At 39.7% G+C, this 16,390-nt stretch overlaps 2 protein-coding genes across 5 annotated transcripts in view; both read left to right on the top strand.

The window, feature by feature from the left end:
• LOC117441149 (zinc finger protein 420-like) overlaps positions 1-3,906 on the top strand; it is a 68,890-nt gene extending 64,984 nt beyond the window's left edge. For 3 of the 4 annotated variants that reach the window (XM_071202174.1, XM_071202175.1, XM_071202176.1), the window contains exon 3: positions 326-3,906. In XM_071202174.1, the coding sequence (XP_071058275.1) occupies positions 326-1,780 (1,455 nt within the window). In that variant the 3' untranslated portion in view covers positions 1,781-3,906. The remainder of the gene's footprint in view (positions 1-325) is intronic. The other variant, XM_071202173.1, reaches the window with a different exon arrangement.
• Positions 3,907-11,544: 7,638 nt separating this feature from the next.
• The window catches only part of LOC139433241 (zinc finger protein 479-like), a 117,387-nt gene continuing 112,541 nt past the window's right edge, over positions 11,545-16,390 (top strand). Inside the window, exon 1 of the mRNA XM_071202166.1 lies at positions 11,545-11,625. The gene's annotated coding sequence lies outside the window, so the exon portion shown is untranslated. The remainder of the gene's footprint in view (positions 11,626-16,390) is intronic.

Here is a 16,390-nt window from a genome sequence, read left to right on the forward strand (position 1 = left end):
CCTCTTCTCCCCGCTGCAGCCCAGCAGCTGATCTCAGAGCACGCTCCCCTCTCCTGCAGGGGGGTGTGGTCAGCTGCAGCTCACAGAATCAGCCCCCTGCAAAAACAGCGCTGGAAAGAGCGAAATGAGGCGTGGCTAAAATGCAGGATCTTTTTGGTATTTTGAAAAAAATACTATATTTATATACCTTATATAGGTATGGCCCTACAATATATTGTTCAAATATAGCATGATAGGTCCACTTTAAGTGAGTTTGTATTGTGTTAACTTGTGTATTTATGCTTTTTAGATTGACTTTCTCTCTTTCTCTGTCCGTCTGTTCTAGAAACCGAAAGGAAGAGAGAGACATCACAGCTGTCAGCAATGTGACAAATCCTTTACAGAATCTGGAAATTTAAAGCGCCACCTGCGTATTCATACTGGAGAAAAACCGTACAGCTGTGAAGAGTGTGGGAAAACTTTCACGACATCAAGTACTCTCAAATCACATCAACGTATTCATACTGGAGAAAAACCATACAGATGTGAAGAGTGTGGGACAACTTTCACTCAATCAGGTCATCTCAAATCACATCAACGTATTCATACTGGAGAAAAACCTTACAGCTGTGAAGAGTGTGGGACAACTTTCACTACATCAAGTGCTCTCAAATCACATCAACGTATTCATACTGGAGAAAAACCATACAGCTGTGAAGTGTGTGGGACAACTTTCACTACATCAAGTGCTCTCAAATCACATCAACATATTCACACAGGAGAAAAACCTTACAGCTGTGAAGAGTGTGGGACAACTTTCACTACATCAAGTGCTCTCAAATCACATCAACGTATTCATACAGGAGAAAAACCTTACAGCTGTGAAGAATGTGGGAAAACGTTCACTACATCAGGTGCTTTCAAATCACATCAACGTATTCACACTGGAGAAAAACCGTACAGCTGTAAAGTGTGTGGGAAAAGTTTCACTCAATCAAGTGCTCTCAAATCACATCAACGTATTCACACTGGAGAAAAACCGTACAGCTGTGAAGAGTGTGGGACAACTTTCACTACATCAAGTGCTCTCAAATCACATCAACGTATTCATACAGGAGAAAAACCATACAGCTGTGAAGAGTGTGGGACAACTTTCACTCAATCAGGTGCTCTCAAATCACATCAACGTATTCATACGGGAGAAAAACCGTACAGCTGTGTAGAGTGTGGGACAACTTTCACTACATCAGGTGCTCTCAAATCACATCAACGTATTCATACGGGAGAAAAACCGTACAGCTGTTTAGAGTGTGGGACAACTTTCACTCAATCAGGTGCTCTCAAATCACATCAACGTATTCATACGGGAGAAAAACCGTACAGCTGTGTAGAGTGTGGGACAACTTTCACTAGCTCAAGTAATCTCAAAATACATCAACGTATTCACACGGGAGAGAAACCGTACAGCTGTGAAGAGTGTGGGACAACTTTCACTAGATCAGATGCTCTAGAATCACATCAACGTATTCATACTGGAGAAAAACCGTACTGGTGTGAAGAGTGTGGGAAAATGTTCACTAGATCAGATGCTCTAGCATCACATCACCGTATTCATACTGGAGAAAAACCGTACAGCTGTGAAGAGTGTGGGAAAACGTTCACTTCATCAAGTCACCTCAAAACACATCACCGTATTCACACTGGAGAAAAACCGTACTGGTGTGAAGAGTGTGGGAAAATGTTCACTACATCAAGTGGTCTCAAATCACATCTTCGTGTTCACACAGGAGAAAAACCATAGTGGTTTTTAGAGTGTAGGAGCCGCAATTAAGCATATTTTGTTTTTTTCACAGTTTACAATAAACAATTCCCATCTATAGAGTGGCGAAGTCACGCCCATCTACTTCCGCTCCATGGGACCTTATTTCGGAAAAATAATGTATTCAAGTCAATGGAGAGAGAAAACGTATCTTTCGATCCCGTTTGAATAGTGCCATGAATTACACATATGATGTTTGTCAATCTTAAAAATAATTTCCATGTTAAAAAAGTCACAGTTTGTCGTAAAACTGTTGAAATATAAGACTATGAAAAATACGCAACTACAAAGACTACTAATCCCAGCGTAAGTGATGTCACAATTGTTTTCCTCTACTAAGAGATAGCTAAGATCAGCGCCATAGAAGATGAGATAACTTTAACAAGATGCCTGTGTGCTTAGTACCAGGTTGTTATCATACCAGCAATGGGTCTTGCTCGTTCTTTCGCTTCCCGTCTGATGAAAGGACCAGGAGTGGCTGGATCAAGTTAGCTACCTAGCTAGTAGCTAGCACGTTAGTTAGCATTACAGCCTTGTCATTTTTATTAGCCTTAATATGAAGTAACATTAAGTAATCCAACATGTTAAACAGTAAGAGTAGTAGTCATATTTCGTGAACCCTTTGAAGAGTACTGTCACCGGTGTGATCATTCTATAATACACAATTTAAGCCCGGAGGAGAAATACTAACGCTAGCATCGGCGATTGCCGATCTGTTCTACTTCATGCTATCTGCAGAAATGGTTGACATTAAACATTAAAAAGAGCAGGCAGTTCAGAGAGAATCAAAGGAAGGCAGGCAGCTTTGCATGACATTCTTCTGGACGTGTTTCATTGTGGTGATAGTGAGGGTCGTCAATCCTTTTGTTGACAAGACAGTAGTGACGGCCATCTTGGTGACGTGTGTTGTTCTGCGAGACCGGAGATGTAGTTCATTGAGCGTTTCACACAAACAAATGTGTTCACAGTTTTATGACACTTTTTTTTTACTTGCAAAATTATCTTTTAAATTGACAAACATCATATGTGTAATTCGTGGCACAATTCAAACGGGATCGAAAGATAATCTTTGTCTCTCCATTGACTTCTATACATAATTTTTTCGAAATAAGGTCCCATGGAGCTCCATCGGAAGGGGAGGGACTTCGCCACTCTATTGGCCTTGTGTTGGGTAATCCTTTTTTCCATTACAGATCCCATCCCAACAGCGCCATCTGTTGACGTAACGTCAGAATTTACATGCATGATGTTCACTGTTCCTTTAAGTTTCGTTTTCTGGCTGTCCGTCTGCCGACAGCACGCTGTGTCAAACAGCTGACATTATTGCAGCATTAAATCCAAGCCATTGTCCGATGCAGCTTATGATTCCAATATACGATCCAGTTTTAATGCTGCTCATACCCGGCCGCTTTCCCAGCCTTGGCTCTCTGCCTCTCCTTTCGCCGTCTTGATGAGTGCAGGTGGTGACAATCTCCAGCTGATTGTGACGTGTTGTCCAGCTGATCCGGGATGACTGTGTCGGTTGTGAAGTAATCCAATTGTTTGTCCGGTGAAAACGATCCTTAATCCAATGCGATGTCCAGTTTCACTCAGAGTACGATTCTACTTAATGTAATGGCAGTTTAAATGTTCCAGTGTCCTATATCTTTTTGCCATTACTTCACAGGAGGGTTTAGAGTGATCCTGACGCAGACACAAACATATGAGGTTCCGGTCTTTTGCTGCAGTTTTAGAATTATGTTTTATTGCTTTACATACCAAGGTTTAAGTACACTGTGTCAATAGTTGTAGTATGAGCATCTGCTGGGGCTGGGCTGGCCGTCTGGTAGAATCGGTATGCTCTTCCTCCTGTGTCCTCTTCCTCTCCTGTCACCCCTTTTATACACCCGCCTCCAAGTGTTCAAAATAATATTGCACTATACATATAAATAAGGTAAACTGAGACACCAACGAAAACGTTTTCTTAAAGTATTCACCTTAAAGTCCATGAGCGAGTTTCACTGTTCACATGCTTCATGTATCTGCAACATATTTACGATGTTTACAGTTTGATTATATTCTCTTGTTGAAATGATCAGACTACCAAAAATAAAATGGCCTTAGAAACAGACTCGTCACCCTGCATATTTGTTGTGTTTTGCAGCATATTATAAACATGTCATTCCCTTATCTTCAAATACCACAGGTTGTGTAGTGATGTATTTGAGGTGTACTGTCCACATCGCAGACCTGAAGTCGTGCAGTCAATGTATGCGAAGTGTACAGGACCTTGGTCTCTGAGACTCAAAAAGCCTTTCTCGTCTACCTGTCCACTTTGCAGACCTGAGATCCTGCAGTCATTTCTCAAAGATGGTGTGGCATATAGGGAGGTGCAATCTCCTGATGGTATAGACTGTATTACAGTGGACATCTGCAACCCTAGAAAACAAGATACTATTAGGATAATCAATTTATATAACCCATGTCCAAATCTAACCACTGATATATTTAAAGAAATAGCAGAACATAAACATAGGAAGGAAGTTTGGTGTGGTGATTTCAATGCACACAACCGTCTATGGGGCAGCAACCATACAGACAGTAATGGAAACATAGTGGAAGAAATGCTGGAGGAAAGAACACTAGCATGCCTTAATGATGGACATGGCACAAGAGTAGATGTTCACAGGGGGAAAGTCTCATGCCTGGATCTGACATCAGTGTCAAACTGTTTGGTTCATACATGTTAATGGTTTGTTTTGAATAACTCCACTGTAGTAAGTGACCATTTTCCAGTGTTTACTAAAATGAATAATAATGTATATATGCAGGAAGGAGGTGTAATAACCAGGTGGTGCTTTGCTAAAGCTGATTGGGGAAATATAGGATATGGTGTGCTAACATCAGAGGGAAGCATAGAGGTCATTACAAGCCACATAACGCAACATATCCTATAGAAGGCAGATATGTTAGGAAGGACACTTGCAGCAGTACATAGTGGGGAGCATCTCAGTGATATCCATTGGCAGCAAAAACAGCAGTTGCTAGCAGAGAATGAAAAGGTGAAGGAGAAGAGACAGGATAATAGGTCAGCTCTGGATGTGGAATTAGTAAGAGTGAGTAATGATGTGGGAAAAACATTGAGAATGAAAGAGATAATGGCAATAGTGTACTTTGACATTGAATAGGCGTATGACTCTGTGTGGAGGAGGGGTTACTGATCACTAGTGCTGGAGCGACGCGTCGACTTCAAAATATCGTCGACGACATATTTCCGCGTCGACGCGTCGCTACACACACGTGGGTGTGTAAACAAAGCAACAAGCAGTTCGCAATCGCACTTCAAACACAATGGAGACTGAAACGGCTACCACCTCCTCACAGGATTGCGCACGAAGCCCTCAAACGAAAACATCTCGCCCTAGGTCTTCAAAAGCATGAGAATATTTTAAAGTTAGTCCAAAACGCAAAGATATTGTCATTTGCAGTCTTTGCCAAATGGAGTTGGCATATCACAAAAGCACAACGGCTATGTTGGAACATTTAAAGCGGCAGCTAGCTGTGGTGGCTACCATTAGCAGCTAGCATTTGCTCTCCGATTTTTACATAAAAATGGAATTATGGATTATAAATGCAATCATTTTTTTATACATAGACGTTAAAAACCTATGGATTAACCGATTCAGCCGCGTTTTTTCTTATTTTAATGCCATTGAACACGTCTTTTGAACAAATTGACAGCTACGGTGGTGAGACGATCTCCCTAGAAGCTCTGTAAAGGTACGTGTTGTGATGACTGTATTTGCTTCCCCTGTCGCGAGTCCGGATCACTCAGTGATGATACTATATACCTACATAATCTGTGGAGTCTCAGCTTTAATCGGATATCTTGTATGTGCAGCTACGATAAGTAATAAGGGTATTTTTATCTTGAGTTCTGTGCCAATGTCCGTTAGCATTTTTCGCTCATGGGTCATTTAGATGCTTCTTATGAGACTTGTGTTTTGTTTTGGTAAACATGGTTTGTATCGGCAGTTAGCTGAGATTATTACCGTTAATCTGGTATAACACATTAATAGTTTGTTAAATATTAAGATCCCCTGAGACACAGTATTGTGAAAAAAAAAATGTTTACATTACGTTTTTTTTACATTACGTTTTTTATGAATTGAACAACAGACAAATAATCGTTAGATTAGTCGACTAATCGATCAAATAATCGCCCGATTAATCGTTTTCGAAATAATCGTTTCCCCCCAGCACTACTGATCACATGGAGGAGAATGGGTGTTGGAGGGAGAATGTTCAATTGGGTAAGGGCCTTTTGAACAGACAGGACATTTAGAGGAAAGGCTGGAGCAGATATTTCCAGTTATTTAGAAATAGAAAATGGTATTCCCCAAGGGAGTGCAGTCAGTCCAATATTATTTAACATCATGATTAATGACATGTTGACATGCTTAGACTCATGCATCCAATGGGCTCTACACACAGATGATGGAGCTATGTGGATGAGGGGAAGACGTGCCCCATACGTAATGGAGAAGCTAGAGCGATTACAAAAGTGGAGAGGTGGTCATATAACTGGGGATTCAAAATGTCAGAAAGCAAGTCATGCTACATGGTATTTACAAACAAACGCAAGGTTGATGGCCAACAGCTAACACTATATGATCGTCCAATGACAAAGGTGAATGAGTTCAAATACCTAGGACTGTGGTCTGATAGCAAACACACATGGGAAATGCATATTAATCAAGTGGAAACAAAATGCTAAAAAGTATTAAATGTATTGCTAGCTGTAGCTGGATGCAACTGGGGCGCAGACAAACAAGCATTAATAGACATTTACAGATCCATGATGAGGTCCACAACAGACTATGGTTGTATAGCGTATGGAGCAGCAGCAAAACATCACTTACAAATGGATAGACTGCAATATAAAGCATTGAGGTGTGTATTGGAGCGATAAGTGAACTGTTAGCTTATCGCGACAGGCCTATGCACACAATGAAACAGTGGAAACAAACATGTTTGACTTTCATTAGTGAATGAAACTGTGAGCCCTTTATAGGCTGTGTCCAATATTGTGTATTTGTATATATTGTATATCCTATATATATATATGCTAAGGTCCCGCTACTGACACGATAGCAGTCATTTAGTGCGCATATGTGTAATTAAATATCAAAATCTCAATGCAGCCAGGTACCCACATTTAGCAACCCTGGTTAGCTTCAGAGCTAGCAGTCTGTGTTTGTAAACAAAGACAGGACGAGCTGGAAATGAAACAAACAATACTTAGAAACTGGTTAAATGTTTCTGATGGAAGGAAACGACCTCTTCTCTCTTTGAATGTGGTTTATACCTTTCAGGTAACAGCAACAGTTAAAGCCTGACAATGAACCGTTTGGCTTAGCTACATATCAGAGATACATATCGTTCTTGTTCTACTCTTTATTTGTCTGGATTATATCTCTCATTTGCATTAACAGTAATATATGTATAAATGCTACTAAATGAATGCAACATATATGATACTCTACATAGAAACTACTCCGTGGATGTCACAGTTTACCCTCACCCTTTCTAAACACTGAATGAAATAGGTTTTTGATGCTTATACATTCAAATAAACGACCTGTTTAAACTTTTAATGAGGTTTATACATTTCAGTTAACTGTCAACAGTTAACTGTACAAAAATAAACAGTTTTTCATGGTTGGAAAGTAAATAAAGTTCATTTACTCAAATACAGATTGCAGGTAGTTGTATTAGCTGAAGTATTTTCATTTGATGTCACTTTATACTACTCCTTCATTACATACCAGATATAAAGATGAACTTTTAATAAGATGAGAGAAGAGTTACACATCATGTGAAACTAAAACTGGTATATCTACATATATATAATCAATGAGTAAATGTGTCTTTCAGACGCCCCTTGATTACATGATGGTTATTAAGTCACCTCAATATATTTCTCTTTTCTTTCTGCTGATTCTCTGTCATTAAGGTGAGAGTTATCACGATGCGGGGAAAAACGGGACCAGTTCAAACAGGGAGCCCTGGTGTTCGCCAAGACGAAGGGATTCCCCCACTGGCCTGCCAGGACACACACACACACACACACACACACACACACACACACACACACACACACACACACACACACACACACACACACACACACACACACACACACACACACACACACACACACACACACACACACACACACACACACACACCGTGTACCCACGACTGTTACAATGAAGGCTCGATAATCAGCTCACGGCATATAGGTGTAAGCAGTGCTATTTTTACAAGTGAAGAGTGGACCTCACCTCCTCTAGGAGGGTCCTCACCTACTCTAGTGGGGTCATGGGAAGATTTTTTTTTAAATATTGAAGTTAAAATCATCAATCTGGTGCACTTTGAGAGCCAAAATGAAGAGATCTATGGATATACAGTATCTCTCAACATACATATGAAACAGAACTGTAAACAGATTTTCTATTTCTTTATAGATATTTTACAAATCACTCCCCTTTTAAAACAAACCATTTGAGACCCACTGAGATAAGTAATCAATAATTTTTCTGATTTTATTTAATAAAAATAATAATAATGTTCGGGGGAAAAAAAACATATTTCTTGGGGGTGCTTTGGCAATCCTGGGGGATGCTGCACCGTGCTCTGATGCTGTTGCTTTGCTTTATGAACGTGGACAACAGAGAAACATATTCTTCATGACCAGAGTTGGAATTTAAATAAAAATGAAAGTGAAACTTCTGCTCGTCACCCTCTCCCTCCGGTCCACATTTATACAAATGATCCCAATACGTATGATTGTATGAACTATGAAAATATCTTAAAATCAATACAAATGTATTTTGTTACTCACCATTCAAACATCTTTTAAAAGTTGAACAAACCCCACACAGCTCAGTAAAGACGGTGAAATGTTGACTTTATTTGATCATTTCAGTAAAAACTAACGTTCATATTTCTCTTTTTGATTATAATACTGATGAACGTTCAAAACAAAGCACTTTGGCAACTTACCACATACGTTTTAAAATGCTTAATAAGCACCGTAACTTACATGATATAATTTATCGGTCATAATCGGTTGTTTCCGTGAACGGCCGACTGTTGAGTGACTGCAAATGCTGCGGCTGCAATGCATTGTGGGGCAGCATTTTCTCCTCTCCTTTCGGTAAGGGAGGTCCAGTGGTTCCTAAGCTAAAGGAGGTTATAAAAGAAGTTTGAAACCTCCTTTCCTTTCATTTAGAGAATTGGAACGGCACTTATCATGGCTGCCACTGAGGGACTTCCGGGTAATTTCAGTTGGTTAGGAAGGTTCCTAAGAGAAATGGACTATTGGAACGCAACCATGGGATGTGTCTCAATTCAGGGGTTGCATCCTTCGAAGGGTGCATTCGTAGACCGCACACCGAAAGAAGGCTGTCCCAATTGAAAAAAAAGACGAGACGACTCCGAATGCGTCCCACGAATGCAGCCTACTTTCCCCCAATTTGAAGGATACATCTGATGTATACTCCATGGCCTACCATATCCCAGGGTGCAATGCGCGCAGGGAAGAGGGAGTTTTTTTCAAATGAAATGGCTTCCGGTCTTCCCAGCAGAGTGGATTTAAAAGCAGCAGCAAACGGAGGAATCACTAATAAATGTGAGTATTGGGTTTTAACTTACTTTAAATTAACTAAAGTCACACAGGTCAAACCCAAGGGGCATTAAAACGTACATTTTCGTTAAATAATACGGATACATATGTGACGCTAACTAGCTAGCTGGACGTACTGCACTGTTGTTTACACTTATTTTATATTCAATTCAGAAGTTTACTAAAGTCATACAGAGATCTTGGCTCTGTTATAGATAAGTTATACTTTATATTACATAAACAGACCAAAGTGAAAACATTTAGACCGCTATAGCCTACAGTACGGTGGGATTTATAAAATGCTACCCTGACGTGTAGCTGCTGTTAGCTTTATTTATTTTTCTGACATGCTCCAATGTTTTACTGTTTATTAAACTTTGGGACAACATTACAACCTTTGTATTCAGCTCATGCTGCTTTGAGGTAGAGCAAAAGAAAAGCCTATTTTAAATATTTCCACCAGATTTGATCATCTTTTATTTAGGTTAAAGTGTATTTAATTTATCCTAATCCCATAATAATAATAATAAGACAATCAAAAATAGACAGCAGCCTTTTGCTTGATGTTAGTTTGTGCTGTCAAAGGGTTGCACGTGTGACTGTCATTTCTTCTCTTTTAGTTTTTTAAAAACCAGAACAGTACATTTAAATGATCCTTTAGGGATTGTTTGTCTGAAATGCTTAGTTACATTTTGCAATAATACTTTTGCAACCCTGTGTTTAATATGATTAATTCACTTTTTCTCTTGTTTTTCTCTGTAAAATGTCCTGCAGGTCACCCTTGAAAAAGAGATATTTTGATCTCAAGGGGCTTGACCTGGTTAAATAAAGGCTACAAACAAAATTAGGACAATTCTGGAGAAATGGATCTGCTGGAGAAGGACCCCTAATCTGAAAAGTGCACAGCGGATCATCAGGACAGAGCTCCATCCACCTGGACCCCCCGAGGTGCTGGAGAAGGACCCCTAACCCCAGCGGATCATCAGGACAGAGCTGAATCCACCTGGACCCCCCGAGGTGCTGGAGAAGGACTCCTAACCCCAGCGGATCATCAGGACAGAGCTCCATCCACCTGGACCCCCCGAGGTGCTGGAGAAGGACCCCTAACCCCAGCGGATCATCAGGACAGAGCTCCATCCACCTGGACCCCCCGAGGTGCTGGAGAAGGACTCCTAACCCCAGCGGATCATCAGGACAGAGCTCCATCCACCTGGACCCCCCGAGGTGCTGGAGAAGGACCCCTAACCCCAGCGGATCATCAGGACAGAGCTGAATCCACCTGGACCCCCCGAGGTGCTGGAGAAGGACTCCTAACCCCAGCGGATCATCAGGACAGAGCTCCATCCACCTGGACCCCCCGAGGTGCTGGAGAAGGACCCCTAACCCCAGCGGATCATCAGGACAGAGCTCCATCCACCTGGACCCCCCGAGGTGCTGGAGAAGGACTCCTAACCCCAACGGATCATCAGGACAGAGCTCCATCCACCTGGACCCCCGAGGTGCTGGAGAAAGCAAAACGGCGATCAGGAGCATCCTCCACAGACCTCTGCTTACTGCCGTCCTACAGACGTGTGTCTTACTTTCAGAATATGATTTTGTATGTGTCCTTTCTTTTAATAGATATCTAACGATTATAGCTTGAGTCTGTCTGATTCCCCAAACAGCTGCTTCTATATACTTGCTGCACATACAATACAAATAAACAACTCCATAAACACACTGTTGCTGGTATTTGTGTTACTGCTGGTGATGTTAAAGTACATGATTGATTTCCTCTGTCTCAATGATGAAAGTTATAATAAGAGAAGACATGAAGCTGCAGAGAGAGGATGGATATATTCTTACCTCTACTTTGTGATCAGATGAAAATACAATATTAAATTGTAATTGTTAAACACATTGTTTATTTCATTTACTGAGGTTTTAACCATGATTTACCATATGTGTACATAAGCAGTGGAATAATAGGATATCTAGGTCATTCAACTGTCTTCAGTTTAATTTTATTAATACAAAAAATAGGTCAGAGAAAATGTTTAATTGTGTATTTCAGCAGAGCGGGGAGCCACGGTGCTACTGGACCTGGAGGTGCTGACCTGGTGTCAGTGGGACATCATCTGGGCAGGGTTAGGGGAAGAAGGATCAGGGACGTGCACAGGTACGGGCTAATGTTGCCCGGGCAACGGCCCTTTTGAACTTGTTGGCTGACCTGCCCCCGCGAAAGTCTTTTTTTTCTGTTGTGGCTGAATAAACATGATAAGCCGACAATTAGTATTGTAGAGTCTCGCTGCGATAAAACACACCTTGCCAGCGCTGTCATCTGCCCCCAGTCACGTGACTTTGTTTACAATCTGACAGCTGAAAGCAACGGAAAGCCCTCCGAGTCCGGTCCGGCCTCATATGGTTATGGCAGTGGTTCTCAAACTTTTTCTGTCATTCCCCACTTTGAACAGGTGGGCCTTTTCAAGCCCCACCTGTTCCTCATCGCTCCAATAAAATGGTCAAATGTATCGTTCTATAACAGGGGTCTCCAACTTTTTTTAGGATGAGGGTTACTTTAAAAAAATAAAACAAGTCGTGAGCTACTTTTACTCCTCTTTTTTGTTTTTTTGCAGTGTATATATTTAGCACATTTTAACATTATTTGCTACCGTTAACCTTTGAGTGCTGTTTGGGTCTGTGGGACCCGTTTTCAGTGTTTACTAAAATAAAATGTATGCAATTTAATTATTTTAACCTGCTTTATTTGGTGGTGGACGTCACAGCCTCTCGGTCCTGGGGCATGCACCCCCAGGAAGATTTTTTTTAAATGTTGAAGTTGAATGCATCAATCTGGTGCACTTTGAGCTAGGGCTGCTCAATTAAATCGTATTTTAATCGCAATTACGATTTTGGCTTGCAACGATTATGAAAACAACATAATCGAAATAAAACGATTTTATTTATATTTTAAATAGGTTTTTCAGTTGAATTGTACTTAAAGTTCAGGGTAATCAACTGTTAAAAACATACTTTTCAAATTATTTTCTTCAATAAATTGATGTTTTTCAAAGTAAATGGTTAATCGTTTTTAATAATCGTGATATCAATTATTGACCCAAATAATCGAGCAACCCTACTTTGAGCCCAACATGAATTTATGGATACAGCACTCAACACTCGGATGAAAGGGAGCTGTATACTTTTCAATAATCCAAACATCTTTAGAATATGATCACAACAAATCATTTAAACTTGTTTATTCTTATCTTATGTTACCTAGTTAGCATTCTTTCTTTTTATTTATGCATATTTGACTAATCACTCCCCTTTTAAACTTTTTACTGTCCTATAGTACACATTGGAATGATTTCTTACTTTATTTTGTACAACTTTATTAAATAGATAAAGGTGTGCTCTCTCTCTTGCTCTCTCGCTCTCTCGCTCCACATTGCTTTTCTTCCCGACTGCAACGCTGTTGTGTGTGTCTGTGAGAGCGTTTCACACGTGTGTATGAGAGATTTTTACCAGTGGCGAGCCTGTCTCTGAGGGCCTAAGATATTCTACAAAATAATATTTAAAAACATTAAAACAAATTATATTTTTCTTTATATATTTTTTTTAAATATGTTTTTAGTAATATTTGTCAATAGTTTTACCAAAAATAACTTGATTAAATTGTATTTAAAATAACATTTCCAAAGAAATAAATCCTTTGAATCTGCCTATTCAGTTTCTGTTTGAACGTGAAGGGTTAAATGAAAGAAGCTCCTCTCTGCGAGTCTGTAAAGACAGGAGCTGATTGGACGTCCAGCTATGAATTCACAGAGGGCCAGCTATAGTAACTGAACGAGAGTAATGTCAAATGACAGTACAATTGACCAATCATATCTTCCCTCTAAATCGGTGGGCTTTATTATCGCGGACTTTATGACAAGTTCCGCCCGCTGTGAAACGTTTCTTGTTTCCATAGCAACAACAACTGTCAACAGCGTAAACTTGCCTTCAAAATAAAAGCATGCCAAATTACACTTAAGACAAACACAATGCAATATCCTTTTCAATTTCAAAGAACACAAATTGGGTTATCTACAGGTGTTGTTTTGTGTGGTAGAGGGTCGCTTTTCATTGATACGTTTTGCACCCCGGGCGGGACGTTGTTTTGATATTCCACCAATGTATAAATAATTAATAAATGTGAAAAGAAAAATTTGATTTTTTTTTTTTTTTTTTAAATACTTAATTTTTTTCGTGACCCACCTATCACATCTCTGCGCCCCACCAGTGGGGCGCGCCCCACACTTTGAGAAACGCTGGGTTATGGTGATCATGTGCCTGGCTGGCTTTGGTGGCAAATCCTCGGGTCAATCTGTCCCCGGAAATGTCCCCGTTTTTAAATATGCTTAAATTGATTTAAATATTCTTGTTATTGTGTTTCTGTCTTTCTGTGTCTTTTCATCTGCTCGGTAAACTCCCTCTCTCTCTTTTCTTGATCGCCCTCTCTCACATACGGGAGAACACTTCACTGTCCCGCTTCATTGTAGGATTTCTGCCATGTCTCTACTTTAGTTTGACCATCTCTGTTATTAAGTTATGGAATACTAAATACATAAGTAATTAGATACCTTACCGTTACTGCTCTCATAAAGAATGATAAGAATAAGAATAATGTGTATTGAACTGGTTTAATCAAGTAGTGAGTTTATTTAAGGCACAACAGTTACAATGGTCAAACTACATTAAAACAGAATCTTATCCCTTGGTTTTCATTTTTTTTATAAAAAGTTCTTACGTTTTCAGGGGGGTCGGGGGGGCTGCCCTTTTTCAAGTTTAGAGCAATAGCCCCTTCAAATGTCTGTGCACGTCCCTGAGAAGGAGAATATAAACTGTTATGATCACAGCTATTAAGACTAGAACACTAATATTGTTAACAATCAATCTATACAATATGCTTTTGTTCATCCCCTCCGGTATCATTCTATTGGACTACGCAAATTAGTCATTCGAGACAAAAATGTCCACTGCAAAAGACTTTGATAAAAATATTATATTAAAAGGTTTTTTTCAAAACTCTTTTGGGTTCAATCTTTAAAGCAACTTCCGCCCTAATAGAAAATACCAAAAATGTAATCATTTCCAGGATTTTAACCCTTTAAATGCCATTTTGAAAACATGAAACCGCTGGTTTTTTTCATGATGAAAACAGAGAAAATTAGTTATTTTCCCAAAAATACATATCTGGGGACTGGCTCTTTTTTTTATCACAGTCTTGGATATGTCAAAGATTAGCAACAACATTTATTTTGGTGGATTATTATTTTGCACAGAATCAGATTAAACAAAAAAACTCACACATTAGCCACTCGTGTCCCACCCATTATAACCACATATTTTGATCTCTCCGCCATACCGTTATAAAATCATGCATTTTGTAATGTCAGGGTTTTATATTGAAGGAAAATAGTTACATTTGTCCTTTTTACTGTAAAAACCAGATGTGACATTTTACATTACATTACATTGCATTTAGCTGACGTTTTTATCCAAAGCGACTTACAATAAGTACATTCGACCAGGAAGACACAACCTTGAAGAAAACAGAATCATATAAGTACATCAGGTTTCATAGAGCCAAACATTTCAAGTGCTACTCAACTGGCTATAGATAAGCCAGTCCTTTATTAGTATATAAGTGCTCTGTTAGCAGTTCTTTGTTAGTCATTCTATCGCTCGAAGTGGAGTCGAAAGAGATGAGTTTTCAGTCTTCGCCGGAAGGTGTGTAAGCTATCTGCTGTCCTGATGTCAATGGGGAGCTCATTCCACCATTTTGGAGCCAGCATTTTACTATTGAATTACATGCTTCATTTCTTGGTTTCTTTGCCTGTTGTATAATGGGGCCCTGACAGCCATTGGAATACATTTATGCAACTCATATGATGTAGGTGTGTTGATATGGATGTGGAAGAGTGGTATCAGCTGAGAAATGTGTGTGTGTGTGTGTGTGTGTGTGTGTGTGTGTGTGTGTGTGTGTGTGTGTGTGTGTGTGTGTGTGTGTGTGCGTGTGTGTGTGTGTGCGTATGTGTGTGTGTGTGTGTGTGTGTGTGTGTGTGTGTGTGTGTGTGTGTGTGTGTGTGTGTGTGTGTGTGTGTGTGTGTGTGTGTGTGTGTGTGTGTGTGTGTGTGTGTGTGTGTGTGTGTGTGTGTGTGTGTGTGTGTGTGTCCGTGTCCGTCCTGGCAGGCCAGTGGGGGAATCCCTTCGTCTTGGCGAACACCAGGGCTCCCTGTTTGAACTGGTCCCGTTTTTCCCCGCATCGTGATAACTCTCACCTTAATGACAGAGAATCAGCAGAAAGAAAAGAGAAATATATTGAGGTGACTTAATAACCATCATGTAATCAAGGGGCGTCTGAAAGACACATTTACTCATTGATTATATATATGTAGATATACCAGTTTTAGTTTCACATGATGTGTAACTCTTCTCTCATCTTATTAAAAGTTCATCTTTATATCTGGTATGTAATGAAGGAGTAGTATAAAGTGACATCAAATGAAAATACTTCAGCTAATACAACTACCTGCAATCTGTATTTGAGTAAATGAACTTTATTTACTTTCCAACCATGAAAAACTGTTTATTTTTGTACAGTTAACTGTTGACAGTTAACTGAAATGTATAAACCTCATTAAAAGTTTAAACAGGTCGTTTATTTGAATGTATAAGCATCAAAAACCTATTTCATTCAGTGTTTAGAAAGGGTGAGGGTAAACTGTGACATCCACGGAGTAGTTTCTATGTAGAGTATCATATATGTTGCATTCATTTAGTAGCATTTATACATATATTACTGTTAATGCAAATGAGAGATATAATCCAGACAAATAAAGAGTAGAACAAGAACGATATGTATCTCTGATATGTAGCTAAGCCAAACGGTTCATTGT

Source organism: Pseudochaenichthys georgianus, unplaced genomic scaffold (assembly GCF_902827115.2).
Source record: "Pseudochaenichthys georgianus unplaced genomic scaffold, fPseGeo1.2 scaffold_151_arrow_ctg1, whole genome shotgun sequence".
NCBI lineage: Eukaryota > Metazoa > Chordata > Actinopteri > Perciformes > Channichthyidae > Pseudochaenichthys > Pseudochaenichthys georgianus.